Source organism: Pezoporus occidentalis, unplaced genomic scaffold (genome assembly GCF_034315485.1).
Source record: "Pezoporus occidentalis ecotype Australia unplaced genomic scaffold, CSIRO_AGI_Poc_V1 ctg3, whole genome shotgun sequence".
Classification (NCBI taxonomy): Eukaryota; Metazoa; Chordata; class Aves; order Psittaciformes; family Psittacidae; genus Pezoporus; species Pezoporus occidentalis.
This window is the reverse complement of record NW_026914940.1, coordinates 10,363,256-10,390,268: the sequence shown is the minus strand read 5'-3', so window position 1 is coordinate 10,390,268 and position 27,013 is coordinate 10,363,256. Positions and strand designations below refer to the sequence as shown.

Genomic DNA, 27,013 nt, shown 5'->3' with positions numbered 1-27,013 from the left:
TAGGAACAGATCTTCAAAATCAGAGAAAACCACAAAATTCCCTCACTGCTGGTGTGAGGATTGGGATTTTAAAAACATGAAGTTAGCCTTTCCCTTTCCTTCCTTCTGTCACAGTCAGCTGACTTGTGATTATGGGTATCACTGACTGAACATTTGCCCACTCTAGTAAGAAAAAGAGGCAAACTCATTGATAAAGCATTAAAAAAAATCAGTGTTCTATCTAAGAAACAAAATGGTAGGAAAACAGACAACATAGTTCCAACCTTGCAGTGAAAACAGAAAGGGGACAAAGTGCTTACAGATGTAGCTGTTGGGGCAGACTGTGTCCCCTGTATGCACTGTATTCCTGTATGTAATCCGGTATGTTGCCTGTATTCCTCAAGACCAAATAACTTTACACCCTGGACTTCTCAGGCATTACAGCTCTGACCCCAGAGAGGTGCCCTCTTAAACACTCTGTGCTATCAGACTGCAAAGAACATAATAGCTACTGCCTTTCATTCCCTAATTATGTATTAATGAAACAAATTATTTTACAATCTTCCTGCTGAGATAGAGAGAAAATATTGCTAAACATCCCTTTGAATGCTCTATAAATACAGGGTGTCATCAGCATGAACTTCCATGATGTGCTGCATAACATTTTAAAGTTCTTAAGCTTGTTCTTGGTCCTTGATCCTTAGAGAAATTCCAATTCATGGATTACATATTGTCCTGGGTTCAGCAGTATATTTGATATACTTTTCTGTTGCTCTGAAATTAGGCTATTTTTTTTAACATCTATTAAAAATACAGGGAAAACATCTGCAGAGTTCTTCATTGTGATCAGTCTTGAAAACATACAGCTGCACTGCACTACTTTGTCAGAAAAATGAATTAACCACCCAACTTCTCAATATAAAGAAATCCCCACATGAAGAACAGTTGTATTCCCTCACACACCCACTGACATATGCACAACAATTACAGCTTTTCATGCAAGTGGCCTCTTGCTTTAAAGCTCTAATTCTGAATAATTACAGTTTCATATAATCGTCCTTCTCAATTGCCCTGGTTTTGGCTGGGGTACAGCTAGTTTTCTTCCTGGTAGCTGGTGCAGTGCTGTGTTTTGGCCTTAGTCTGAGGACAATGCTGGTAACACACTGATGTTTCAGTTGGTGCTGTCCATGGACAGCAAGGGTCATTCATGCAGTACATGCTGGTTAATTATTTGGTATGTAACCAATAGGTCTGATACCTCAGATAGAATCACAGAATAGTTAGGGTTGGAAAGGACCTTAAGATCATCCAGTTCCAACCCCCCTGCCATGGGCAGGGACACCTCACACTAAACCGTATCACCCAAAGCCTTGTCCGACCTGGTCTTGAACACTGCCAGGGATGGAGCATTCACAACCTCCCTGGGCAACCTATTCCAGTGCCTCACCACCCTAACAGGAAAGAATTTCCTCCTTATATATACTGGTCCTGATGCACATGCTGCTAGGATAGTTGTTACTATGAACTAGGGGCATCTCTTGTGTTTTATGGGTCTGCCTCTTAAGGTGGCACACATGTGACACCTACTTCTGCACGATTGGCAGAGTCTTCACCAAATGATTTATTTTGTATACCCTGGAGCTCAGCCAACCATTTCTGGTTATTCCATCATCACATCACTGCCCTGCCAGCTGCTGCTTGTCAGCATTTTGCTGAGTGAAGCTGCTTCTGGAGAAGGGCTAAGATCAAAGTCCGCTCAACTCCAAACTCTTCTCTGGTGCCCTTCCTTGTTGTGCAGTTGTTATGGAATTTTAGAAATTCTTTCTTCAGCCTGTTCATATCTGCTACTGTCAGATTTAAATCATTAAAAGGGTTGGGGTTGTTCAGCCTGGAGAAGAGAAGGCTCCAGGGAGACCATAGAGTAGCTTCCAGTGCCTAATGAGGAACTGCAAGAAAGCTGTAGACGGACTTTTAACAAGGGCCTGTAGGAACAGGTCAAGGGGAACAGCTTTAAACTGAAAGAAGGGAGATTCAGATTAGATTATCAGGAAGAAATTCTTTACCACGATGGTGTTGAGACATTGGAACAGGCTGCCAAAGGAAGGTGAGGATGCCCCATCCCTGGCATTGTCCAAGGACAGGTTGGATGGGGCTTTAAGCAACATAAATGTGGTCTAGTGGAAGATGTCCCTGCCTGCAGCAGAGGGGCTGGAACTAAATGATCTTGAAGGTCCCTTCCAATCCAAACCACTCTATGATTCTATGAGAAGATGTTTCATAGTAGTCATCTTGACAGTGCTTTACAAGTGAAGCTGGATGTTTCTTATTCTGCAAAGAAAATCCTTAACAAAATTCAAGAACGCACATAAATGCAAACCAGAGAAAAACAGATTGTTTTGTAAAGCTGGAAAGTAAGGCCACAGCAAAAAAACCATTCTCTACAGCAATCCCTTCTCATTTACAGTAAAGTAAGCAACAAAAGATAGCTCCTATGCCAACAGAGAAATGCAAATACGTTGAGCTCTTCACTGTTGCCAGGACAGTGAGAGTAAATGAACAGGTAGTGGAGAGCCACTTTTGTTGTCTTGGCTGGAAATACAGAAATGTTCTGGTAACATCTGAGCTCGAACAGATGCATCTGTGAGTGCTGCTCTCAAACCCAGAATCCTGTAATTGCTTCAATTCCCAGTACTAACCACTCTCAATAGAACTACCAAGAAAAATGACTCACAAATCACATAATCCTGACAGACATTTTGCATGAGTATTTCATCAACAGAAGGTGATTTCTTGGGGTGGAAGGAGAACAAGCGTGCAGTTTTATTGGTCATCTAATAAGATCTAATTACAGCCTGCAGCTGTAATTAGAATCACCGACACTCAGTCCTTCCTGCAGCAGCCACGTATTACTGCCCTCTGCTCTGGATCAGGGTGACCTGCACAAGACAGAAAGTTGATGTTCTGTAGTGAGTTACACTTCTGTGCTGTCTCTGAGTCGACACAACCTTACAGCTGCATAAAGCAGGATCCACAGGGGGTGGAGATAGGGTTTGGGTAGTTTGCAGCAAAGTGGAAGGTGAACTTTTATCTTACAATCATCATACTATTATCTTTATTCACATAATTATGCTTCAGTCTGTTTTCTTAAAATACATTCTTCTTTCTGTTAGCCACTTCAGCTTGTTCTGGTCCTTGGTACAGTTCTGACTTTGCACTTGCATTGCTCTGGTATTAGTTGTTGATTCATACATGTCAACTGACATTTCTTAGTCTTCAGCAGGTTTGTGTTGGTTTCAGTAACTTGAAGACTATAGTTCTTCTTGTGCTTGGTCTCTAGCATGAAATGCCCAGAAAGGTTACACATGGTTTAATTTGGTCATACAACATACTGACTGTGGACTGTGTCCATATGGACTATGGAGCTCAGTCCATAAAAAAGGCATTTTTAGTAAGTACAAAGAACATTAGTTCACTGTACATAAGAAATCAAGTGCAGATGTATTTAAGATGTTCAGCCTCAAGTGGTTTGAATATAAAAGTTGCTGGCAGCTGTAATAACCCTAGTGCAAACTGGAGAAAAGCAGCTCCTGCTGTGAACGTGTTATTACAGGTAGATGCCAATAATTATGGATGTCTCTGCTACACCTGAATTCATTTCATCACTGAAAGAATAACCATCATTCTTGGATGAGACCCGTGTCTTTACCACATAGAAAAACCTGGGCTTAATCTCTTTTACATCACAGGATCTTTACTTCCAGCCTGAACTGACTCACTACAAGAGATATATTGAGTTGCTGGAGCAGGTCCAGAGAAGGGCAACAAAGCTGGTGAAGTGTCTGGAACAGAAGTCTGATGAGGAATGGATGAGGGAGCTGGGGTTGTTTAGTCTGGAGAAGGGAAGGCTCAGAGGAGACCTTACCGCTCTCTACAACTGCCTGAAAGGAGAATGGAGTGAGGTGGGGGTCAGTTTCTTCTCCCAGTAACAAGTGATAGGATAGGAGGAAATGGCCTCAAGCTGCACAAGGGGAGGTTTAGGCTGGATATAAGAAAAAAACTTCTTCACAGTGAGTGCGCTCAGGCGTTGGCACAGGCTGCCCAGGGCAGTAGTGGAATCACCATCCCTGGAAGCGTTCACAAACTATGTAGATGAGGCCCTCAGTGACATGGTTTAGTGGTGGTCTTGGCAGTCCTGGGGTAATGGTTGGACTTCAGGATCTTAAAGGTCTTTTCCAAACTATTTTTTTCTATGAGTCTATGATCTGATGAATAAACCAAAGCCCCTTTTCCCACTGTCTCCTGTTCTCACCTCACAGTCACTCCGGTCTACCAAAGTTTTCAGACTCCATTTTACTGCATGAGAAACCACCAAAAGTTTTTTCCCCTATTTGAAATCGAGTCCATTTTAATACTGCAAGTCTCATCTCCTTTTGCTCCACTGGCACGACAGGTTTTGCTCATTCTTTTACCAGTTCTGCCTCGAGTGAGGTTCTGACTTGTTTCACAGCTTCATCATTTTTAATCATGCTAATACTGCACTAGAGATCTGTTTTGTGCTTGCGACAAGTACATAGCCTGAGGAAGGTCCCTCTCTGGTGGATGTGTCCCCCTGAGGAGCTCAAAGCTGAAAACAGATTGCTCTGTTTGGTTCAGCCGTACGAATCACCCCAGGAGCAAACCTCCGAATTCTCCTTCCCACCCAGAAGGTCTTTATTTAACCTCTTCTTCCACAGCTTTTGCATTTCTGGGCCCATCCTGCCCCTCTGGCTGTCCTGCAGCCGCACCCTCACGCCTTTCTCTCGGAAAGCGGCCTAAACGCGCCTCAGGCTGCAGCAGGACGGTGCCATCCCTCAGGACTGACCAGCGCAGGCACCCACACTGCCGCCCCCTCGCCATCTGAGCCGCTCGCCCTCGGCCTCCCGTCCGCGGCGGGCCGAGCACGGGACACCCCGGTACGGCCCCCGGCGGTACGAGCCCCACAGCGTGGCCATGACAACCCCGGCCCCCCACCCCGCCCTCCCCATCGTCACATCGCCCTAGGAGCCCGGCGTGCGCAAGCCCCGCCTACCCCCCGCCCTGATTGGGAGCCTGGCCATAGCGCCATCTCGGCATAGCAGCGCTGATTGGCCACACGCCGCTGAGGCACGGGGCGCGCGGTACGTACAAGGAGGTGGAGGCTGCTGCTCATTAGCATAGCCCCGCCCCTGATGAGCCCCCCCACCCCTCCCGCGCTGTGAGGTGCTCGCTGTGGGGCGCTGCCGGGTGGGCGGGAGGAGGCGGCAGCGCAGCGCCGCATCCTTGCCCCGTGCGGCGGCCGTAAGGGGGACCCTGAGGCGAGCAGGTGGACCGCCAGCCGCGCCCCCTCCGGGCTGTGAGCCTGAGCCGCCCGCCTGGGCGTGTCACGGGCCGGGGCCGCCCCTCCTTCCCTCAGCGCCGCCGCATCTCTCCGCTCCCCAGCCGGGAAGGCTCGGGCTGCGTCGCCGCCAGCGGGGGAGCATCGGTCCCGGCGGGCTGCGCACGGCGGAGGGGTGATCGGGGAGGCGGTGTGGGCCGAGCTCCAGATCCGGGAGCATCGCGAGTGGTGTCGAGTGTTTCCTTAAGGCGCGGCGCGGAGCTCGGTGGTTCCTAAGAAGACGGTTTAAATCGATTTCTTTATCGCGGTTTCGGAAGCGTCGGAACCCTCCTTTCGGAAGCCCCAGAGGGGCTCCTGCTACAGCCCAGCGAGGTGCAGCTTGTTACTTGCTTCCTCGTTGGGATTTCCCTCCCTCCCTTCCATCGCAAAGGAAGTCTTTGCATTTATATGCATATTTTTTTTCGGTTCTTTGCACAAAACCCCGTTTTGGACAGTATCCATCAACAGGAAAGCTTTGGAAGAAGCGTCTAGGAGCAGCAAGTAGTCCCCTCACGATGTGGACCTTTCTGGGTATCGCCTCCTTCATCTATGTGTATAAAAAGTGTGGAGACCTCATGACTTACGCTAACAAGGAGGTGCTTCTCTCCGTGTTAGTGTTTTTCTCCCTGGGCTTGCTGCTGTCGTACAGGTACCGCTTCAGGGGGCCCAAGCAGCAGCAGCAGCAAAAGACCCACCTGGGGATGCTCTCTGATGTTCTTGCAACTTTACCACTTGTTGGCTTCTTCTGGGCCAAACCCACCCCAGGATCTCAACAGGTTGAACAACCCAAATCCAGAAAGGTAGGTTCAATGCATGTCACATATGTGGGGTGCAATATCTTCCTGCTGTTCCCTCTGGCCTCTAACTTTCTACCCTGGTGAGGGAAAGGAGCTGAGAAAGGATTGGAGAGGGTTTGTCTTTAGATGTTGGATGTCTTGATTTTTTGTGTTTTGTGTTCATTTTGGATGGCAGAAGAGTGAAATTATTTAAGTGGTATAGAGTTACAGAGTCAAATCAAATGTGTTTAAAGAAAGATTTGTAGTGAAGAGTTAATATGCTAGCAGAATATCTTCAGCTGCCAGTCTGTTGTAGAGATGAAGGATTGGAGGAAAAGGAAAGGCTCAGAGAGCTGCAATTGTTTAGCCTGGAGAAAAAAAGGCTCGGGGGGAATCTCATCGAAGTGTATAAATACCTGAAGAGTGGGTGCAAAGAAGATGGAACTGGGATCTCTGAAGATCCAGTGCTTGGTGATGGGACAAGAAGCAATGGGCACAGACTGAAACACAGGAGGATTGCTCTGAGCATCAGGGAGCACTTTTTTCTTCTTGTGAGGGTGGCTGAGCACATGAACAGATCGCCCAGAGGAGTGTTGGAGTCTCCATCCATGCAGGTGTTCAAAACCCAGCTGCAAACAGTCCAGGCCCATCTGCTCTGACCCTGCTTTGGACCAGATAACCTCCGGAGGTCCTTTCCAACATCAGCTATTCTGTGGCTTTCTGATCAGCTTCCTAATATTTATAGATAAACACATTTGTCCAGACAGCTGCAGGTAGAGTTATTTGGAAATTATATCTAAGCTATTGCTTGTACAATAGCTGCACAACCTGAGCTCAGATAGTTGGTCTGTTCCATGGAGCTCAGCATGAGACTTGCTGTGAGGCAGTGGAGCTTAGCTGGAGTCCTGCCGCTGAGGACTACCAACTGGATATGCATGTTCAGTACTTCTGTGGCTCAGCACTTTTCCCTATGCACTTCAGGCATTTCCAGCTGAGCACTGACCCCTTGCACAAAAGAGCTTGAAACCATTTTTGGCTGCAAGTCAGAGGTTCTGGATTTTTATGTTGTTTTTCTGTTAAAGCCTGACTTTACCCCAGTTTCTTGTATTATCTGAATTCAGTTTTTCACTCCCTTGTTGCTTTGTAGATACAAACATGACACTGTGTCACTATTAATTCTGTTGTTCTGGGCATTTGTTTCACTGATGCAATCATATTTTACCACTTTCAGCACTGCAGTGCTGAGGCATTTGTGAAAGAGTCAGTTGGACTCTATTCCCACAGCTGTAGAAATGACTTGCTGGTTTGCCCTGGAATTGCCCTTACAACTTTTTTTTTTTTCACATTGAAGTGTATTATTAGATGCTGTAGGAAGTTCCTGTAACACAGTTGATCTTTAGGTACCAGTTTATATGTTAACTGATACCTGATCTGATCTGTGTCAATTCTTAACAGCTTTAAATGTAGGAGAATGGTAATTTTCCCTGTACTTTTGGCTGATGAATTTTCATTTCAGGACCCCTTCTTCATAACATTTCCCAGGTATCTGCTTCTGCTAACAGTTTTCCATGCTGGGTATTATTATAAGCTGTTACTTCGGTAGGTAGGTTCACTTACAGTAAAATTAAAGAGAAATGCATTTTCCAGGGAATCTGTTTCCTTCCAAAGTCCTGAGGCACACTCCATGTGGTAGTGGCTCACTGGTATGAAGGCATTGGTGTATGTTACTTTATAGACCAAGAATACGGGACAGCTTTGGCTTACTGCTTTTCATAGAAACTTTACTTTCAGTGTCTCTGAGAGTTAGTGTCTTTGAGCAGCAAGGCAAGTTTAAGCAAGTATCTTGATTTTTTTTGGGGGGTTGGAAGGGTGTTGTTTTTTCTTCTCTCTGCTTGTTGTGGTTTTGTTGCATTGTCGAGTACAACTGAACTGGAAGATGCTCTCCAGCTACCACTGTGCTCTCAGTCCCCCAGGTCAAAATAAAACTAGACCAAAGTTATCTCTCTGGCAAGGTTATGGTACATGTAACTTTGTTGGCTTTGTTTTCTAAAGGCTAAAAGAGACATAAACTTCTCAGATGTGTATCTGACAGAGACAGCTACAAATACAACGTTATCACCCCAATACAACCCAGAAATTATCATTGTGGGATCAGGCGTCCTGGGTTCTTCCTTGGCCACGGTGCTCTCGAGGGATGGAAGAAAGGTGACTGTTATAGAGAGGGATCTGAAAGAACCTGACAGGATAGTTGGAGAATTGTTGCAACCTGGAGGTTTTAAAGCACTTAGAGACCTGGGTCTTGAAGGTGAGTGCATTTAAGACTTTGAGTATATCTGTAATGCAATAGTTCTAGAGGAAGCGTGCCTACTGGGAAAATGAACAAATATATGATCTGTGCCTAATATTTGGATTAAAGTTGCTTATATATTTCTAATGTGGCATTTTGAAAATATTAATTCTTCAGTGTGTGTTTTGATTAAGAAAATTGGACTGTAGATAAAGAAATACTTTTAATACATAATTAAGCTTTCTTAAAGACTTCTTTTGACTCATCTGTTGGTTTCTATTTTGCAGATGCAGTAGAAGGTATTGACGCACAAACTGTAAATGGTTACATAATTCATGACATAGAGAGCAAGTCGGAGGTTGAAATTCCGTATCCGACATCTGAGGATGGGCATGTAGCCAGTGGAAGAGCTTTTCATCATGGCCAGTTCATCATGGGTCTCCGAAGGGCAGCTATGGCAGAGCCCAAGTGAGTCACCTTCTGAACAGCTCAGTTGGGATCTAGAGGTTCAGAACCACTGGTCCCAGCATCTGTGAGATTCCTTAACCACTTCCCTCTATCCCAACATAGAGGGCTGCAATGAGCAAGACTGAGAGAATGGAGCAGCTATAGTTGTTTGTTCTATTTTCTGTAGATAACGTTCATGAGTTTCATATACATCGTACATTACCTTTTGGGACAAGTTAATCTACAGGAGTATAGGTTTTAAGTAGTAGGCAAGGTACTGGCCCATCCATGTGAGAGGACAGTTCAAGGCTAAAGGGTCAGTTCTCTTCTACTGATCCTTGGGTTTGGTACTTTACCAGGAGTAGAGACCTCTTATCAGTATGCCATGTGCAGAGCTTCCTTGGTCAAGAAACAAGTGGCAAATCTGTGGTATTCTTACAATTATAGAATGGTTTGGGTTAGAAAGGACCTTTAAAGGGTGGCCAGTCCAACCCTCCTGCAATGAGCAGGGACATATATTTCTTTCACTGGTGTTATCTATGATGCCAGAAATTGAACTTCTTAGACATTTGCATGTTGTTCTGCTTTTACTGATAACAGGATGTCAAGCTACTAACTAGACAGGAGCACTAAATGAAAGTAGCTCATTCTAGTTATTAACTTCTGTTTTTGAGAATCTTGAAGACACCTTCTCTTCCTAAGGAACTAAAAGTTAGTGTTTGGTATTTACTCTTTAACTGATTCATCTTTTATACAGGAGATAATAAGAAATCTTTTATTGAAACAATAGATTCTAGGTGCTATTTTCTGTGGGGTGTTTTTTTGTATTGTGTTTATTTCCCTGAATAACAGTTACAAGAGAAATGTAGCGTTATCTTTTTACCGTACATGTCTCTTCTGAATAGGAAATTGCTTTCTCCTGTCACAGCTATTGTATCATATGAATTATTAGAAGTAGCACTAAAATATAGCAGCCACAACCACGTTTCATAGAATGCTTTGAGTTGGAAGGGACCTTAAAGGTCATCTGGTTCCAACCCCCTGCCACGGGCAGGGACACCTTCCACTAGACCAGGTTGCTCAAAGGCCTGTCCAGCCTGGCCTTGAACACTGCCAGGGATGGGGCAGCCACAGCTTCTCTGGGCACCCTGTGCCAGTGCTTCAGCGCCCTCACAGAGAAGAACTTATTCGTAGTATCTAATCTAAATCTCTTTCAGTTTAAAGCCATTCTTGTTGTCCTGTCACTACGTGCCTTGTAAAAAGCCTCTCTCCAGATTTCTTCTAGGCCCCTTTAGGTACAGGAAGGCTGCTCCAAGGTCTCCCTGGAGCCTTCTCTTCTCCAGGCTGAACAACCCCAGTTCTCTCAGCCTGTCTCTATAGGAGAGGTGCTTCAGCTGTTCTGATCATCTTCATGGCCTCTTCTGGACTCGATCAGGTCTATGTCTTTCTTTTACTGGGGACCCTTCAGGTATCAAAGCTTCTTGTTGAGGCTTCCAGTTCAGTGGAATTTGGGCACTTTTTTTGCTCAGCCTACAGGGAGGGGAAACTCCTGTGGCTGTATGCAGTCTCTGAAGCAGAAACTCACAAAACCTAATGTTTGTGACTTGAATTCAATTCTGTCCCCTTTTCCCACACCATGTTATGTTCACTTTGTGTATGCCTGCTTTCAGTTTAATGTTAGCAAACTACTTCTCAATTAAGGTGTGGGAGAGATCAAGAACTCTTTAATAGTTCCAGGAAGCTTTGTTTTTCATCTCAAAGCTTGTGAAAATATAGGGGATAATTATATATTTATTATTACTTATCAATATATCCTCTTTATAAGTAGTAGGCAATATGAATTTATTTCAGCTGAGTAAAATGACTTTTGCAGAGGAAGGAGGAAGGGCCTCATCAGTTAATCACTTTTATAGTGGGTGAGAACCAGAAAAAGAAGTGAGTACTCACTTGGATATCTGAATTGACAACTATAAAAGGAATTTAAAGCCGATGGGATCCGCTGAACTCTGATTCACGTGCTATTAACGTGACATGTTGCTGCCCTCCCTTGCTGGTGAAGTTTCAGTCAGTGTGCTAACACATAACCATTCATGTTTTGATCCAGCCAACCTGCCTGTTGCCTCGCAAATTAAGCTCAGAAATTTCTGTGCTGGCTAACATGTAGAAAAGACTTGAATTCAATCGCTCATGTTCCCTCCAAGAGCCCAAAATACCAAGCTGTTGAATTCTCATGTAGACCTTTAGCTAATTTCTCCAAGTTGTGGAATTCATCTGGATATGCAAATATTTGTGAGGAAGAGAGTGTCTGTGTTGAGCTGCTAAGTTTGAACTTCTGGGATCAGGTTTAACAGCTCGGACCCAACAGGGGATGTAAGTGTACAGGGATTTAACTTGTTTACCCCAAATAGCTCTGTTTGGGAGGTGGAAGTAAGGGATACTCAGTTCAAACTGTGAACATAAGCATTAGCAGAACTGGAAAAGTATAAATAGCAAGAAAGTAGGGGAAAGAAAATACAGGAATATGCTGAGTTCCTGAAGTGAAAAATGAGATGACCGTGTCCTAAACAGGTTAGTTTATTTTGGACTACTCTGGAAATTAGGTACCATTATCTTTGTGTACATGTTAGTTTAGAATTGCTGTTTCAGATCTTGCTCCTGAATTCTGTTTTCAGTCAGGTCTCACCTGCACTGTCAGCATTTCCCATCTTGAGCAGGGATGTCTTGGTCAGCTGCCTGGTTTCTGACCATTAGTAGGTGTTAAACTCCTCTCTGCAGCTCTTACATGGCCATGGAGTACGTGAAGCACAACCGGGGATTCTGCTAAGTGATTTGGTGTTTAAGATAAGCACAACAGTTTTAGACTATTCTCAAGTCTCAAACCAAATGGTAGTGTTGAACTGAAATTAATGCCAAGCCCTTTTGGTTTTTAATGTGGCTTCTGAAAGTGGTCAAGAACACATCTTTGTAAAATTGAAGCAAGTGGTTTGTTTTGGCAGGGACAGGATTAGTGAAAATGCGTTTTCCTTCTTTGTCTAGTGCCTTGAAATGCTGGCAGCATTAATCTTCCATTCTGTTTTAAACCCTCTGTTCTGTTTCAGTGCAAAATTCATTGAGGGGACTGTGGTAGAATTGCTTGAGGAAGATGACTGTGTTGTGGGTGTTCAGTACAAGGACAAAGAAACTGGAGATACCAAGGTAGGACAGTTCTGTGTTACAATCTTTGTTAAACTGTTGAGAAAATCGAGGGTTGGTTCATACATATAAGCTTTATTTTGGAGCACTGGCACAGAAATAATGGCGTTATCAAGCAAGTGAAAGCATTAATAAAGAAAGATACAGTGCCAGCCTATGGGAATTCTTGTTATAACTTCGTGTGCAGCTTTTATATTTAGTGTGTCTGGAGAATTCAGTTCATTATTTCAATATTCATATATCTGGAGTTTACAATCATTTGAGAGTTACTAGTGGAAAACGCAATATATTAAGATTTGTGCTTTGCCTGTGTGTAATGATTTACACTTCCACATATACTTCCACCATCTGGATGTGGATGCAGATACCACAGCTGAGGTATCTGAAAATAAGATAGGTGCCTATTCAGAGAGAGAGCTTTGTCCAGTAATTTCTTGGATCACAGAATTCTGGCCTATTTTAATTGCATCACTGATTTGATGAATATTCTTTGCCTCAACCAGTGCTAAACTGCTATCAAACTGTGTCAACTCCTAATTAAAAGTTTAGGAAAGACAAGTCTGGGTAGAAACAATATGCTGAAGTGCTGGATATAATGCCTGTTCTCTAGAAGAGCCAAGTTTGTAATCTCCTTTGTTGACTTCAAAATTCCTTTGCTGCCTAAAGTCATGTAGCCAGGGTGTTGCCCTCCATACAAGATTGAGAAAGTTCCTGAGGAGTTGGAAGTTCCTGCTCTGAGCATCTTTAGGCCATTTAGAAATGGAAACAGTGGTATAAAATAGCATGTAAGAGAGCCTTTTAAAAGTACTTGCCCCGGATGTAAGAAAGCTGGTTGGTTTTAGAGCCTCCTCAGGCAAATGTCATTTCAGCCCACTTGATGGCAAAGTGCTGTAAGAAGTAAGTTGTAAGAGAGATGAGTGGAAGCACTATCCTTGACCTGCTTGAGGTAGCTGGAGAACGGAGGAGTTCCAAGTCCTGTTCCTTGGTCTGTCTTACAAGTTATGTAAAATGAGTAAAACATATAAAGACGTCCTCTCTAGTAGAATAAGCCATTGAATCACATGGGTACTAGAAAGAGGGAGTTTGAGAGGAGGAGATTTTGGAGGATGGAGTGGTTGGTTGTTTGGTTTTCCCCCAAATCCAGTCGGCTTTATCATCCAGCAGTGTAGAAGCGGGTTTGGTTTGGTTTTGTTTGGGGGTAAAGGGAGATAGTGCATATTTTGTTTTGAGATTGATATTTAAGCTTTACACATGTACAGATGTTGTTATTGTAATTTTAAGTGTGACTTACTTGACCAGCAGCAGGGTGATCAGTGTTTTAGCCTGCATCTGTCCTGAGAGCCTGGATGTTGCTAAGGCTCTGAGTTTCCTGTGTGTATAATGGGGATAAACAAATTCATGTTTATGCTGAGGTTCTGTGACTGGAAAGAGCTGTTTCGTTTGGTGGCCTCAATCTCCTTTGACTTTAGAGAAAGAAATTTCCACTAAACATTTATTCTTAACTGTATTTCTCTACTTGTGACTTTTTACAGCTGGGAAACAACTTGGGGAACTCAAACTGAAACCCAAAGCCTGTTTGCATTCCTTAGCTCCCTTTCATAAAGAAAGCAGTCTGATCTATACTGTTACTGTTTTTCTGTTCTCTTCATCCCTGTTGTCTACCACATTACCTGTGAGACTTTTACTCTCTTCAGTGAGGTTCAAATTAGCCAGTATGCTCCAAGTCAACTTTATCAAAACCAGGCAACTGAATAAAGTCTTAGTGTGTTGACTGTGGAAAAACTAGCATGAATGTTCAGATGATGAGACACCAGGGAACCCTTATGTGGAGGTGACTTTGCTTTAACTGCAGGAAGAATTAGAGCTTGCAGTATTCTGAGACAGGAATGTATAGGAAAGAGCATTTGTAAACTCTACTCAGGAGCTCACTTCGATAAGCTCAGAAACCATAAGCCTGTATTATTTTCCTCAGCTGTGCTCTCCTCTGATTTTGTCCAATGTCCCATAACACAGTAAAAGATGTAAGGACTGTGTGACGTAAAAGTGGCTGATCCATTCCTAAGGAGGAGAGAACTGCTTATAGAGGAACCATAGAGGAACCCACTCACATACTGTCCCACCAGATGCTTCCATCCAATAGTAAAATGTTTTCTGGGACTACTAAGGCTTTTTTGCCTTGCTACTTTCTGAAAGCTTTCCTGCTCATGCCAAATGTGTGGACTGTTGAAGGCCAAGGACCAATGCTCAATCTATCATTGTCTGCAGTTACATCACTGAATATACTGACATTGAGAAAGCTGTATGTAGAAGGAAACATCTACCTCTAAATTATTTCTAGAATAATGATAGTATAATGGTGTTGTTATGTTACCATACATAGATTGCTTAAAAAGGTATGTGAGTAATTGGAATAATTTGTATATGTTAGAGAAGAGTGTGTGGTAAATATTCGGAATGTGCCTACACTCAGGCTGAACCTCATCAGTTTACTCAAGTTCTATTTTGTATTTTGTCTCTGTGCACTATTTGTTCCTATAGTTCCCAAGTATGCCAGGAACTGCTGAGGGTTCACTGCTTGCTCTTGTAAAGATTTTGCTATGCTTACTGCCTTTCAGTTTGTAGCTCTTTGGTTTTGTTTAGTTGCTTTCACATAGCTCTTTAAAAGCTTGTCTTGGTTTTCTTTTTTCTTCTATATGCTGAAGGCAGCAATTACTTCCTTGTCTATTTTTGATCCAAGCTCCTACATAGTGCCGTGACTATGGGATCTGAAGACATGTCTGAAAAAGCCAAAGTATATTCTTAGATCAACTTTTAGAGGAAATAGGGTTAAGTATTGCTTTTGTGAGACCTCACCTGGAGTATTGTGTGCAGTTCTGGTGTCCTCAACATAAAAAGGGCATGGAACTGTGGGAACAAGTGCAGAGGAGGGCCACGAGGATGATCAGGGGACTGGAGCACCTCCCATATGAACGTAGGCTGAGAAAGTTGTAGAAGAGAAGGCTGCATGGAGACCTCATAGCAGCCTTCCAGTATCTGAAGGGGGCATGCAAGATTGCTGGAGAGGGACATTTCATCAGGGACTGCAGTGATAGGGCAAGGGGTGATGGGTTCAGACTTCAACAGGGGAAGTTTAGATTGGATATAAAGAAGAAATTCTTTACTGTAAGGGTGGTGAGGCACTGGAATGGGTTGCCCAAGGAAGTTGTGAATGCTCCATCCCTGGCAGTGTTCAAGGCCAGGTTGGACAGAGCCTGGGATGACATGGTTTAGTGTGAGGTGTCCCTGCCCATGGCAGGGGGGTTGGAACTTGATCATCTTAAGGTCCTTTCCAACCCTAACTATGCTATGATTCTGTGAGAAGCATGAATATGAGGAAGGCAGAAATACATAAATACCTTCTGTGATCCTCTTACCTGTTTATTGTTTGTAGAACATGTAATGCACAATTGCAAATGGGAGCTTGTGATTTGTTTCCCACTGTTCTGAAGCAAAATTGAAAATGTCCTATCTTTTTTTACCTCATGCTGCAGGAACTTCATGCACCACTCACTGTTGTTGCTGATGGACTTTTCTCCAAGTTTAGAAAACACTTGGTCTCCAACAAAGTTACTGTTTCATCCCATTTTGTTGGTTGCATTTTAAAGGTAACATTTATATGTAATATTACGTAAGCCAGTATACTACTGCTTCTTAATGTGGGTCTGAATTTCACCGAATATGTTGTTGTTCAGCATCTTTTCCGAAAGAATCAATTAGAACTATGCTTTTAGGTACTTAACCAGCTTTTCTATCAGTTTTTGTGTCCCTTTGAGGACTGCTTGGATATTTTAGTCCATGTTTTAACTCTTACGTTATTGATGCATACCCAGTTAACTTGTACAGTTACAGATCAGATTTTTGACTCTTAAAACACTTCTAAGAAACTTTAAAAGTTAGATTTCTGGTTTAAAGAGTAGAGCACAGTGTTAAGCATATAGTTGAATGAGAGAGGGTTTAAAAGAAACCGGTTAGGATTCAACACAGGAAGTTTTAACTGAGCACTGGGCATACTAAACCTGTTCACAGATATTCTTTTTCCTTGAAGAATAGTTTCAGCATCTTGTATAAGGTAGTGCTATATGTGCTATTAGCATAGAATTTCTGGATTAGAGGAGGACACCATTTTAAAGCTGGAACCCAATTTGTAAGATAATTTCTGTGGCTATAAGTGCTTTGACTGGTTTTTGTGTTGGCGTATTGGTAGCTGAGCTGGTGACACTTGTTTCTCACAGTGCTCATGACACTTGTTCAGGGAGCTGAGATCTGGAGTTTTAGATCATCCTGGCAGTTACGGGTCAAACCACTCATGTTTTATACTCCAGAAGAATCCCCAAACCATGCTTTTGCCTGAAGGTGGGGTGCCTTGTAAACAGGTACATACATACCTTCAGGATCTATATACTTCAAGAGAGAAAGTGGGAATCTAGGTTGGTAGCTGAGTGGTCGGAGAACCCAGGTAGAAATGCTGGCTGGGTCTTGCCTTTTGTGCTGGTGCATTGACTATAATATTAACAGCAAAAAGAATGAAGGGAGAAGAAAGCAAACCACAGCATTTTCACTGGGCTGGGAACACTGACTTGGAGGAACTTCAGCACTTTTTGGGTCCCGAAGCCAGTTGCCACTGCCCAAGTACCTCCTGTTTCTCTACTTTTGGAAACCTATTTAAGACCTGGTTAGATAAGACCCTGTGATTCTTCCTCAGTTGGTATCTCCATATAGTTGCATACAGAGACAATACATACAGAAAGAAATACAGTGCATTTCTTTCCCTCCCAGCACTTTCTTTATGAAAAGAGAACATCCTCTTGCCAAAACTCACTACAGTGATTACATTACAGGCTTTCAATGGCATGTCTTAAATATTAGTGAGGTGTTCAAGTGAAATGGATAACAACGTATTTTCGAGTAAAAATTAAAATGTGTTGTGAAAAGAATTGTAACTACACTGAAGTTAAGAACTTTCTTTTCTGAAAATACTTGTTCATAGAGGTAAATAACACACTGCGATATGGGATTTTATTTCAAAGTACTTAAAATGATTTTGAATTTCTAAAGTTGAATATCCTTTCATTAATCAGTCTCAAGGTCTCTTCCCCTTCTTTTCTCTTCAAGGATGCACCACAGTTTAAAGCCAATTATGCTGAACTTGTTCTAGCTAAAACCAGTCCAGTGCTTATCTATCAGATTTCTTCAACTGAGACTCGGGTCCTTGTTGATATTCGGGGGGAAATGCCAAAGAATTTAAAGGAATACATGATTGAGAACATTCATCCACAGCTACCTGGTAAGTGCAGGAAGATTTCCATCCAGAACTGTCACTGTTACATGTGCCAGAAGGGCCCATCTCACTGAATCCATTGAACTGTGTGGCCTTTTTCCATGTGCACAGTTACTGATTCAGTTCCCATTCACCCTTCTTTGATTCCACATCCCACAGCAGTTTGTTTAACTCACATCTGTGAGACTAGCAATTCAGAAGGATTATCTCTCTAGGAAGAGGTTAAAATGGGCTGTGTGAACATGATTTTACACCCTCAAGTTGTGTAACTGAAATATTTATTGCAGATCACTTAAAGGAGCCATTCTTAGTAGCAGTTCAGACTGATCGCTTAAGGACGATGCCGGCCAGCTTCCTGCCCCCGTCAGCTGTAAACAAAAAAGGTGTGTGTTGTGGAATAAAAGGAGGGGAAAAGGCATTATGGACTTCTCTGGGGACATTGGGCTTTGTTGCCATAGATGTATATTTGGTGTTCGATACAACTGTCAATTCTTCTGTGAGAGATAAGTTTGAAACTGTATACCCTGGGCAGAGTGCAAGTGGGACGTTTATATTGACACGACTTCAAATTGGGGCTTGCTTGATATTTAAGTTTAAATCACTCAGTTGCTCAAGCTGATACAAGCTTGGTCTTTTTAAGGAAAACTTGATTAAAAATGGAAAGAAATTACCTTAAAAAGTGTGTGTGTTCTTTGAATCGCACACATAACAACCTGTAGGGAAGAAATACTGAGCTTGTTCATCTTTAAGCCTTTTTAAGCCTGTTTAAATTAAATCCTTCCTTCCTTCCCTTCCTCCCTTTCCTCCCATTTTATAGATGGGAATGAATTCTTGGTAAGTTTGATTAGAAAAAAATAAAGGGTTTGGTCATGCAGTATCCCATGAATTTTTCTCTTCCACGCAGGTGTTCTGCTTTTAGGAGATGCATATAATATAAGACACCCTCTAACTGGTGGAGGAATGAGTGTTATTTTAAATGATATTAAAATATGGAAGAGTTTGCTCCAGGATATTCCAGACCTTTATGAAGACTCTGACATTCTTCAGGTGAAGCTTTATTTTGCAGCTTCTACTGCAGTTTGATGACTCTTTTCTAAGTTCTGTGCAGCTTGGGGACATGTGTAAGTTTTTAGCAAGGCACAGCAGTCTTTGAAGTTTTGGGTATTAAAACCTACATGAGGCGTTCACGAGGGAACAGAGTTGTGGTCTGGGAGTGCTGTGGCTGTGTGGCAAAAGGCAGAATCAACACTGCTTGCTGATCTGTCATGTTGTGCTGTCATGCGTGCTGTGTGTAGTGAGCCCACTTTGCTAGTATAACCTTATCTGCCCCTGTTAATAATGTGCTTGTAACATAGGTTGATGGTAAATGGGTGGGATTGGGCCATTACTGTTGCAGGAGTAGGGAGTAGTGAGCATGTGGACCAGGTTTTTTCCAGGCACATCTCCATGCTCCGCTGGCCTTTTGCCTGCTGCATTAATCTTGCAGTAGGAAGTTAGGAAACATCCTTCTTTCCCAGCAATCAGCACCATCAGTGTTGATGCCAGGTTTGTTTTTATTGTGAGATTTTGACCCAGAATTCTGCTAAGTAAATAATAAGATTTCTTGTTTATTTCTTCACTGCTTTTAATCAGGTTAGGCAGGGGGTTGGAACCGGAGGATAAGGTCCTTCCAGACCAAACCATTCTATGATTTTATGTTGTCTTGGCTAAATTACAGCTAGAATAGCTATAGATGACAAGTGAAGGATTTTGAAAGTGAGAATTGAGAAGCCCTTAAGAGGGACCCTGAATGTTAGGACAATACAGGACTTACCTGAACACCTGCACATACCTAGATCTCAGCATCACCTCGGACTTACAGTTATTTCCTACTTCCACTCCGTTAACAGCAAGAAGTAGGTAACACTTCCAAGTTTGTGACGTGCACCAGGCACTACAGGCTGAGATGAAGCACACCCTTCTGTGCTGCCTTTTCTATATTAGTAAAGAAAAGCCTGGTTCAACAAGTTTCCAGAATTCCTTACTGACGTAGATTCCGCACTGATCCACTCCACATTTTCATGAGTATGACTCTTACTGCCTGCTTGGGAGTGTTTTGAATACGCTTCTGTATCTACTGACAGAAAAACTTACATCTTTTGTTTTTCCTTTTTCAGGCCAAAAGGACATTTTACTGGTCAAGAAAAAAGTCTCATTCTTTTGTAGTGAATGTCCTTGCCCAGGCCCTGTATGAACTCTTTGCTGCCACAGATGGTAAATATAACATAAAGATAGCTCCTGACTAATTACAGCTTGGTAAATAAACTTGCCTGGGGAAAGGATGTGTGTGTGTGTGTGTGTGTGTGTGTGTGTGTGAACATATGTCCATGTGTTCTTGCATATCTATATGTATATTGATAAATATATATCCATGGAAGGAATTTAGTGAGTTAGTTTGCATTCTCTGCCTAATGGTTTAGTTTTAGCGGTACGTAAACTGAGTTTTGGCAATGTGAAGGCAAGCCTTGAGCTGGCATTCAAAAAGCAAAACCAAAGAAAAACCCCACAAAGAAACAAGCAGAAAACACTTGTTCTTTTGTCAGTTAATTCATGAATATTCTATAGATACTCTGTAAGAATATCCTTTACTTCACTAAAATTAGCTCAAAATCCAGTTAAATTTAACAGAACAGCTACCAAAGTACCAAAAGTCTTGGATTTGGTATCACCGTTGTGTATGTTGAGTTAGTTTTGAGTATGTGTTGAATATATTTGTTGAGTCATTGTAATTCATTTTGTAGATTCCTTGCATCAGCTGAAGAAAGCTTGTTTCCATTACTTCAGGCTTGGTGGAGAATGTGTCTCAGGCCCTGTTGGATTGCTGTCTGTGTAAGTACAGGGTGCTGGAAATGGCTAATGTGAACAGGAGAGTGTGGTGAGCCTCTGTGCTCTGCTCCCGGTCAGTCAGCTCTGCACAGGGGCAGTAGTCCAAGTCCACAGGAGCCTATGTTTTTAGGATTGTACTAAAGGTTGGAGCTTTATTAGAAGATGTGTTTAAAAGCTGACTCTGTTTTGTTTTTTTCTGTGTAAAAAATGCCACTAAAAGCTGCAGTGAGGTTAATGTGTGTGGCATGGGAGTCTGAATGAGGCAGAGGACCTGGTGGAGGTGTTTCATGCTTGATGAGTTGGGAATAGCAAAGGATGAGGTCTCCCATGAAAGAGCATAAAGAATGGTGGAACTGTCAAGGTGTTTTGATTGACCCCTCAGAAACCAGTGACTGTGCAATAACTCATACTGCTTTGAGCATGTTTCTCCATTTTTGGAACGGGAACTGACAGTGGTAGAGCTTGTTGAGAGTAATCCCCTGGGGGCTGATGGAGGCAGGCAGAGGCTGCCGGGAATGAGGATAGTGCAGCAGCATGTGTTGGCTGCACTGTGGGGAGAACAGAGAGCATGGAGCAGCTCCAAGACAACAAAGTGTGTAGTTTTCAGTTGAGATGCGAGCACCAGAGCTGCCTAAATCAGAAGGGGAGGGGAGGGTCATCCTGAGTGCAGATCTCTCCTTGTAAACTTAATTTCTGTCAGTGCTTTCCAGTACTGTTTATTGACATGTTCTGTCTCTTTATTCTCAATACAGGTTATCTCCTAAGCCAATGGTGCTGATCGGCCATTTCTTTGCTGTAGCATTATATGCTGTTTATTTTTGCTTCAAGTCAGAGTCCTGGATCATGAAGCCTCGAGCGTTTGTCAATAGTGGAGCCATTCTTTACCGGAGTTGCTCGATAATATTTCCACTTATTTACTCTGAAATGAAGTATTTAGTCTACTAAAGTCCAGGGGGAAATGACTGGAGGAAGAAAACATGAAAATCATGATGCCTTCAAAATCTTTGGAGCTCTACTATTTAATAGTGTGTTATGTTTTCTTCTCTGCAAAATGCGATTTCCTTGATAAGGATCTGACTTAATTTTGGTTTTGTGGGTATATACATATATATTATATGTAAATATTCTTTTCTTTGCAATTTCAGTCCAGAGAGGAGGTAGCTCTTTACAAGGACCATGATTATGTGTTGACATGTGGTAGAGAATTGCCAGTTTTGTCAGAATTTCATCCCTTGCTTTTGCCATTGCTGAGTGCACCACTAATATTAATAAACTGAGAAGTGAACATGGTAAACCATATGCTGCTATTATCCTTCTTTCTTCCATGCTTTATCCATGCTTCTCTTCAGTAGTGCTATAGACTGTTTCTTTACTGTGAGATAGTGTAACATTCTTGATTTGGGTTGTTTCATTAGGATTCGCTTCTCTTCCATTTGCAGCTGAGGTACTGGTCTGCAGACACTTAAAAGGACACTGGAAAGGATTTCAGATCTTGCAGTGTCATCATACCTTTAACTGCAGTCCCTGTTGCAAGTGCCATGTTGCTCTTCTGAAATCATTCATTACGCCAGAATTCATTTAAGCGAGTAGTAATCCAATCATAGTCATGTGGCTACTGCATTGCACTCAGGTACTGAAAATAACCTGGATAATTCCCTCCTATGTCCCTCCCATGTCCCTCCCTTGTAAAACCTGAGGGGTTTGGGTTGGTTTTGCTGGGGAGGGTGTGCAGCTGAAGCTTAACACTGCCACAGACTGAAGCACAGCAACAGATTGCATCCACTGAAACAAATTCAGGCCAGGCTGTTGTCAGAGACAGTAACCTTTAATATTACTTGTAAAAACTTACGAGAAGTAGCACAAAGTGTCCTTTTAATAGTATGTTTTGGGGATTTTTTCCTGTAGAAATTACTGAATGCTACTGGAGGGCTTATATCTTGTACTGTTGGTCACTCTTCCTCTCAATGTTATCACTATCAGTGCGCTTCCCTTTGTTCTTGTGTGTTGTCATTTTTCTTTACCTTTCTTACGCATTTTTCTTATGATTGCTTTGTGTATCCCTGTGTGGCTCTGTTGTTTTGGCTGGCTGAGCAGTCACGCAGCAGTGCTGGGAGAGCAGGAACATGCTTCTGTACTGGTGAAACATCTTGAAAACAACAGATTGCACCAACTGCATCAAAACATCCAGTTTGTGTTGGACTGTGGGAAAAAGTCTGGGGAGAGGCTTCTTTAGCATTTCATTCTGATTCTATCTATGTGGCAGTTAATTCCAAATGTCCTTTTCCAGAAGCAAAAGGATTGATATTTTTCTCACCATTAGCACTGTCGATACCCTCTTGAAATCACACACACCAAGAGTATGTCTGTGCTTTAACTTCAGGGTAAAGCTGCCCCTTGGAGGGTAACACAGAGTTTGCAGGGTTTATACGAGTGTGTTCAAAATTGGTGAAAATATTGATTAATTTTACATTTTCTAGTTTTTTTTATCTCATTTGCAGTCAGTCTCCTTAAAGTGAAGCACAAAAAGTCCTGAGCCAACTACCCATCCTCAGCTCGCTGTAATAAAAGGTGATATCTGTAGATTTTTTTGCTGTGTATCTCTGGTTAATGAAAGGTTTTCGGATCTGATTTTCAGGAAATACCTCTGCTTAAATGTATGTGTATGCTTAAGTGCTTTTTTTTTTTTCTTCTATTTTCCTAAATTCAGTTTCCTAAGTACCCGCTTAAGTGTTTTGATGTTGAAAATCACTGTGGGGGAGATAAACATTGTGTGTGTGTGTGTGAGGAAGAACAACCTGAAAATACAGCTCCTGGCACGGTTATGGGCCTTATCCTTGAGCCAGGACAGAGGACTGGCTTTGAACTACTAAACACACTGGGAGTGTTTGGACACAGGGCAGTGCAGGGGGTGAGCTTCACAGTGGGGTTACTGATGAGCTGGTGTTCAGTGGTGTTGGCAGCACTGGCTGGTCAGTGCCAGCAGCAGCAGTGAAGAAAAGGCACAGGGCAAGGCTCCTGACTGTGGTCTCTCATCCCTGGCTGCAGTGGTTTCGTCAGAGCTTGTGGGGTGGGGAGAAGTCATGAAAGAAGCAGCTCTTGAGCCAAATAAGAGTGAGAATCAGAATCACAGACTGGGTTAGGGTGGAAAGGACCTTAAAGCTCATCCAGTTCCAATCCCCTGCCATGGGCAGGGACACCTTCCACTAGAGCAAGTTGCTCTAAGCCCCATCCAACCTGGCCTTGAACACTGCCAGGGATGGGGCAGCCACAGCTTCTCTGGGCACCCTGTGCCAGTGCCTCAGCACCCTCACAGTAAAGAACTTCTTCCTAATGTCTAAACCTTTCTGTTTAAGCCATTCCTGTTGTCCTATCACTACAGGGCCTTCTAAAAAGCCCCTCTCCAGCTTTCTTGTAGCCCGCTTTAGGTACTGGAAGCTGCTCCAAGCTCTCTCTGGGGCCTTTTCCTGGATGCCCCCTCCACTGGTGTGTGGAGTGGAGGCTTGTTCATCACTGGGGTGTTGGTTTATGTGTGAAAGCATTGCAAGCCTTGGAGAGATTTGTACCATTTGTAGGTTGAGTGTTCTTGGTCCTCTTGTTTTCGGGGTTTGGTTTGGATAAGCTCTTTACTGGAAATCTATGGGGCAATAAGGGGTTTGGTTCTTCCATCATGGCTATAAAACCTGTGCTAGAGCAGGCCTGTGGTGTTGGGCGCTGTGTGAGGAGCAATGCCTGCTGGGGCTGTGCATGTGTTCCCTCAGCTCCAGTGCAAGCACAAGGCAGAGCAGTGGTGGTTTTCCTCCCACCTTCCCTTTAACCACCCGGAACAAAGAGGAAGTGCTCGGTTAGTCCTGGATCGGCTGCTGGATTTTGTCACTTAGGATGTGATTGTGCTGCTCAGGCAGCAGGAGTGCAATGTGAGGAGTCCTGGGCACGGTTATGGTGCCCTCTCTGGGGAGCCAATGTGAACAGGGGCTTACACAGCCTGCTCTGCAGTTTAAGGAAAGAGAAGCCTGTTGTTCTCTGTAGCTGTAAGCGGTTTGTTAATGATTCTGAACAGCACTTGGAAGGCTTCACTCTGAAATCTGTCTCACTGGATCTGCAGTACACTGCAGGGGAAAAACTCCTGTTTTTTTTTTTTTACCAGCCAGTAAAAGGGGCCCTGTGCTGGTCCTCATCGGCGTTCCCCAAGTTCTGTTTCAGCTGCACGATGATCTGGTTTTGAAGAGCCACACTTGAGCTGTAATCGAGCTGTTCCAGAGTATGTGTGACACCAGTGCTGTCACTGGGGTTTCCAAACATCTGTGGAAATAGGAAAAAAGGGGGCGATTAAAACACGTCGCTCCCTCCCTTGTAATTACAGGTTCTGTCTTGTCTTTCTCCCTCTTGCCATGCACTTGACCTCTGCCTCTTCCCACTCTGTTTTCTGGTCCTTGCTTCACACTTGCAGCCTGAAACGTGCTGCAGTACAGGACTCGGGTTATAGATGGGAAAGGTGCATGGAGCGTGTTTCCTGCACTGGGTTCCCATGTGGAAGCTGTGACCTGAGCTACTTCACAGGCTGCTCCTGTGTCCCCAGACCTGGTATTCACTGCAGCTGTACACTGCCTGCCTTGAGTCAGTGGGGCAGGAATCGATAGCTGGCTCACAGTGCTCACACCGCTCCTGGAACCAGCTTGTGTGTTCTGGACCAGATCAAACTCCAGAACAACTATGGGCAGTTGATAAATTATCCATCGAGCAACTCTGGCTTGCTCAGCACAACATTCCTACATGGACACTAGTGTCAGCAGGTCCTAAATTGTTCCCTATGGAGCTCCAAAGAGCTGTTGCAAGCTCCTGTGCTGTGCACTGAACAGCAGTGTGACAGAGTTTGCTGAGATAAAGTTATTCAAGGCACTGAAAACAAAAGCTGGCAGGATGGTGTTCCGGGTGGTGACTGGAATCCACCACCAGCATCAGCAAAGTAACATAAATGAGAAATACAAGCCCGATGGTGGAACCCATGGTCCTGGACTCGCTGTGACTGGTCCTCTGCCAGCTACCACCAGCTTGTAGCAGCAGTCGGAAAAGTGAACAGGCTGTTGGGAACTGTTAGGGAAGGGCTAGAGCAAAAAACTACAGCTCCACATGAAGTGAGCCTTTGAGTGACTGATGTCTGGCAGAGCAGAAGCTGGGAATGATTCAGGCAGGGTCAGGAGGAGCTGTGAAGTGTTGGCCTTTGCTGGTTCTCACATGGCAGAGGTAGTGGAGAGCCATGGAAGAAGCAGCTTGTGGCATCACAGCTGGATTTCACAGCTGGTCCACACATGGGTTGCCAGGCAGGACCGTAGGGCAAATCCTGAAGCTCTTGCTCATGTGAAGACACACATCCGTAGTGCCTTGCATCCGTAGTGAGCAATCCTGGAGAAGCACCCACATGACTTGGTGGGGTGTGTTGCATTCTTGTATATGATTTTAACCAGTTCCACCTCTGCTATTACAGTGGGTAATTTGTTTTTGCATGGGAACATTGGGTTTTCCTCAGCTCAGCACCTTGTTTCCTGTGGGCTGCTCTTGGAGAGCTGCTGCTTTGTCAGGTTTCTGCAATGCAGCGTTTGCTTTGGGTGCAGATTCACGTTTTTCAGGCTATAGCATCTTAACAGCATCTTCCCAGGTGTGGTTTTTGGTAGCTCCAATATAGGGGCTGATAGATAATATGGGCCTGAAAGTATACATTGGGTTGTGAAAGTATACATTGGGTTGTAAAAGCATATAGAATTGAATGCACAAGTATCCACTTCCTCTACCTGCTGTCTGTATGCTTCATAGACTCACAGAATGGTTCGGGTTGGAAGGGATCTCAAAGATCATCTGGTTCCACCCTCCATGCCACAGGCAGGGACACCTTGCACTAGGCCAGGTTAGTGTGATCTAGAACCTGCCTTAGACCTTACTTACTTTTGGCAGTACCGTTGGTGAGGGTTTGGCTTCATGGGTTCTTCCAGGATGCAGGAGTGGGTTCTCTTGGTGCAGGACAAAGGGGAAGCTTGCAGTGGGGTGAGGGTCTATAGTCGAGCAGTGGCTCGAGCACGAAGGCTTCATCTATGGTGGGAAACACACCAGGACCACAGGCACCTCCTGGGTGTGGTGTGGAAGGGAAGGGGATTAGCACGGAGCAGGGCCCATTTCCAGCATGGGTGGATCAGGCTGCTCTGGTTTAGGTGTGAGCCAGGCCAGGCGGTTCCTGTGTCACAGGATGGGTCCTGACATGTTTCATGGGGTTTGGAGTGAATACTGAGGTCCTGCACATGTCCATGTGGGGCTTCCTGAGCACCGTGCTGAGCCCAGCAACACCTGCTTCATGCACTGTGTGCGACACACAGCATAGACATAGCCCTCACCTGTATTTCAACATACAGAAAAACCTGCTGCTGAGGTTTAGGAGGTGAAGCTCCACCTTCCTTATGACTGGACGTATTTGCTGTCTCTGTTTTCCATGTGATCCTCGCTTGATCCAGATGCTGTGGGTACCCTGCTAGCTGCAAGATTACAAAGTCTCCTTGATCCACTGCTTTCCCTCTCACATTCATTAATCTTGTTCTGTTTATTCTTGTGGCAATGAGTGATTTCTATGAATTAGGGCTGCTCCTGCAGCAGCAGCCAGCAGAGCCCAAACCTGTTATTTACTATACTGGCTCCACTGTAGCGGGGATGGAAGGTGTGGGGCCAGATCCCTGCATCAGCTGTACTGGAGGGGAGCATGGTCCCTGCTCTTGTTT

The 27,013-nt window shown here is 43.8% G+C and overlaps 1 protein-coding gene across 1 annotated transcript; it reads left to right on the top strand.

Annotated features, from left to right (window-relative positions):
* The first annotated feature begins 5,347 nt into the window (after window positions 1–5,347).
* SQLE (squalene epoxidase) lies at window positions 5,348–21,552 on the top strand. Its single transcript, XM_062627050.1, has 11 exons — window positions 5,348–6,171; window positions 8,200–8,452; window positions 8,722–8,902; window positions 11,980–12,076; window positions 15,604–15,717; window positions 17,225–17,396; window positions 17,678–17,773; window positions 18,295–18,437; window positions 19,547–19,643; window positions 20,171–20,258; window positions 21,008–21,552. Exons 1-11 carry the CDS (start codon window positions 5,887–5,889, stop codon window positions 21,198–21,200), a joined length of 1,719 nt encoding a protein of 572 aa, XP_062483034.1. The 5' UTR covers window positions 5,348–5,886; the 3' UTR covers window positions 21,201–21,552.
* Window positions 21,553–27,013: the final 5,461 nt, after the last annotated feature.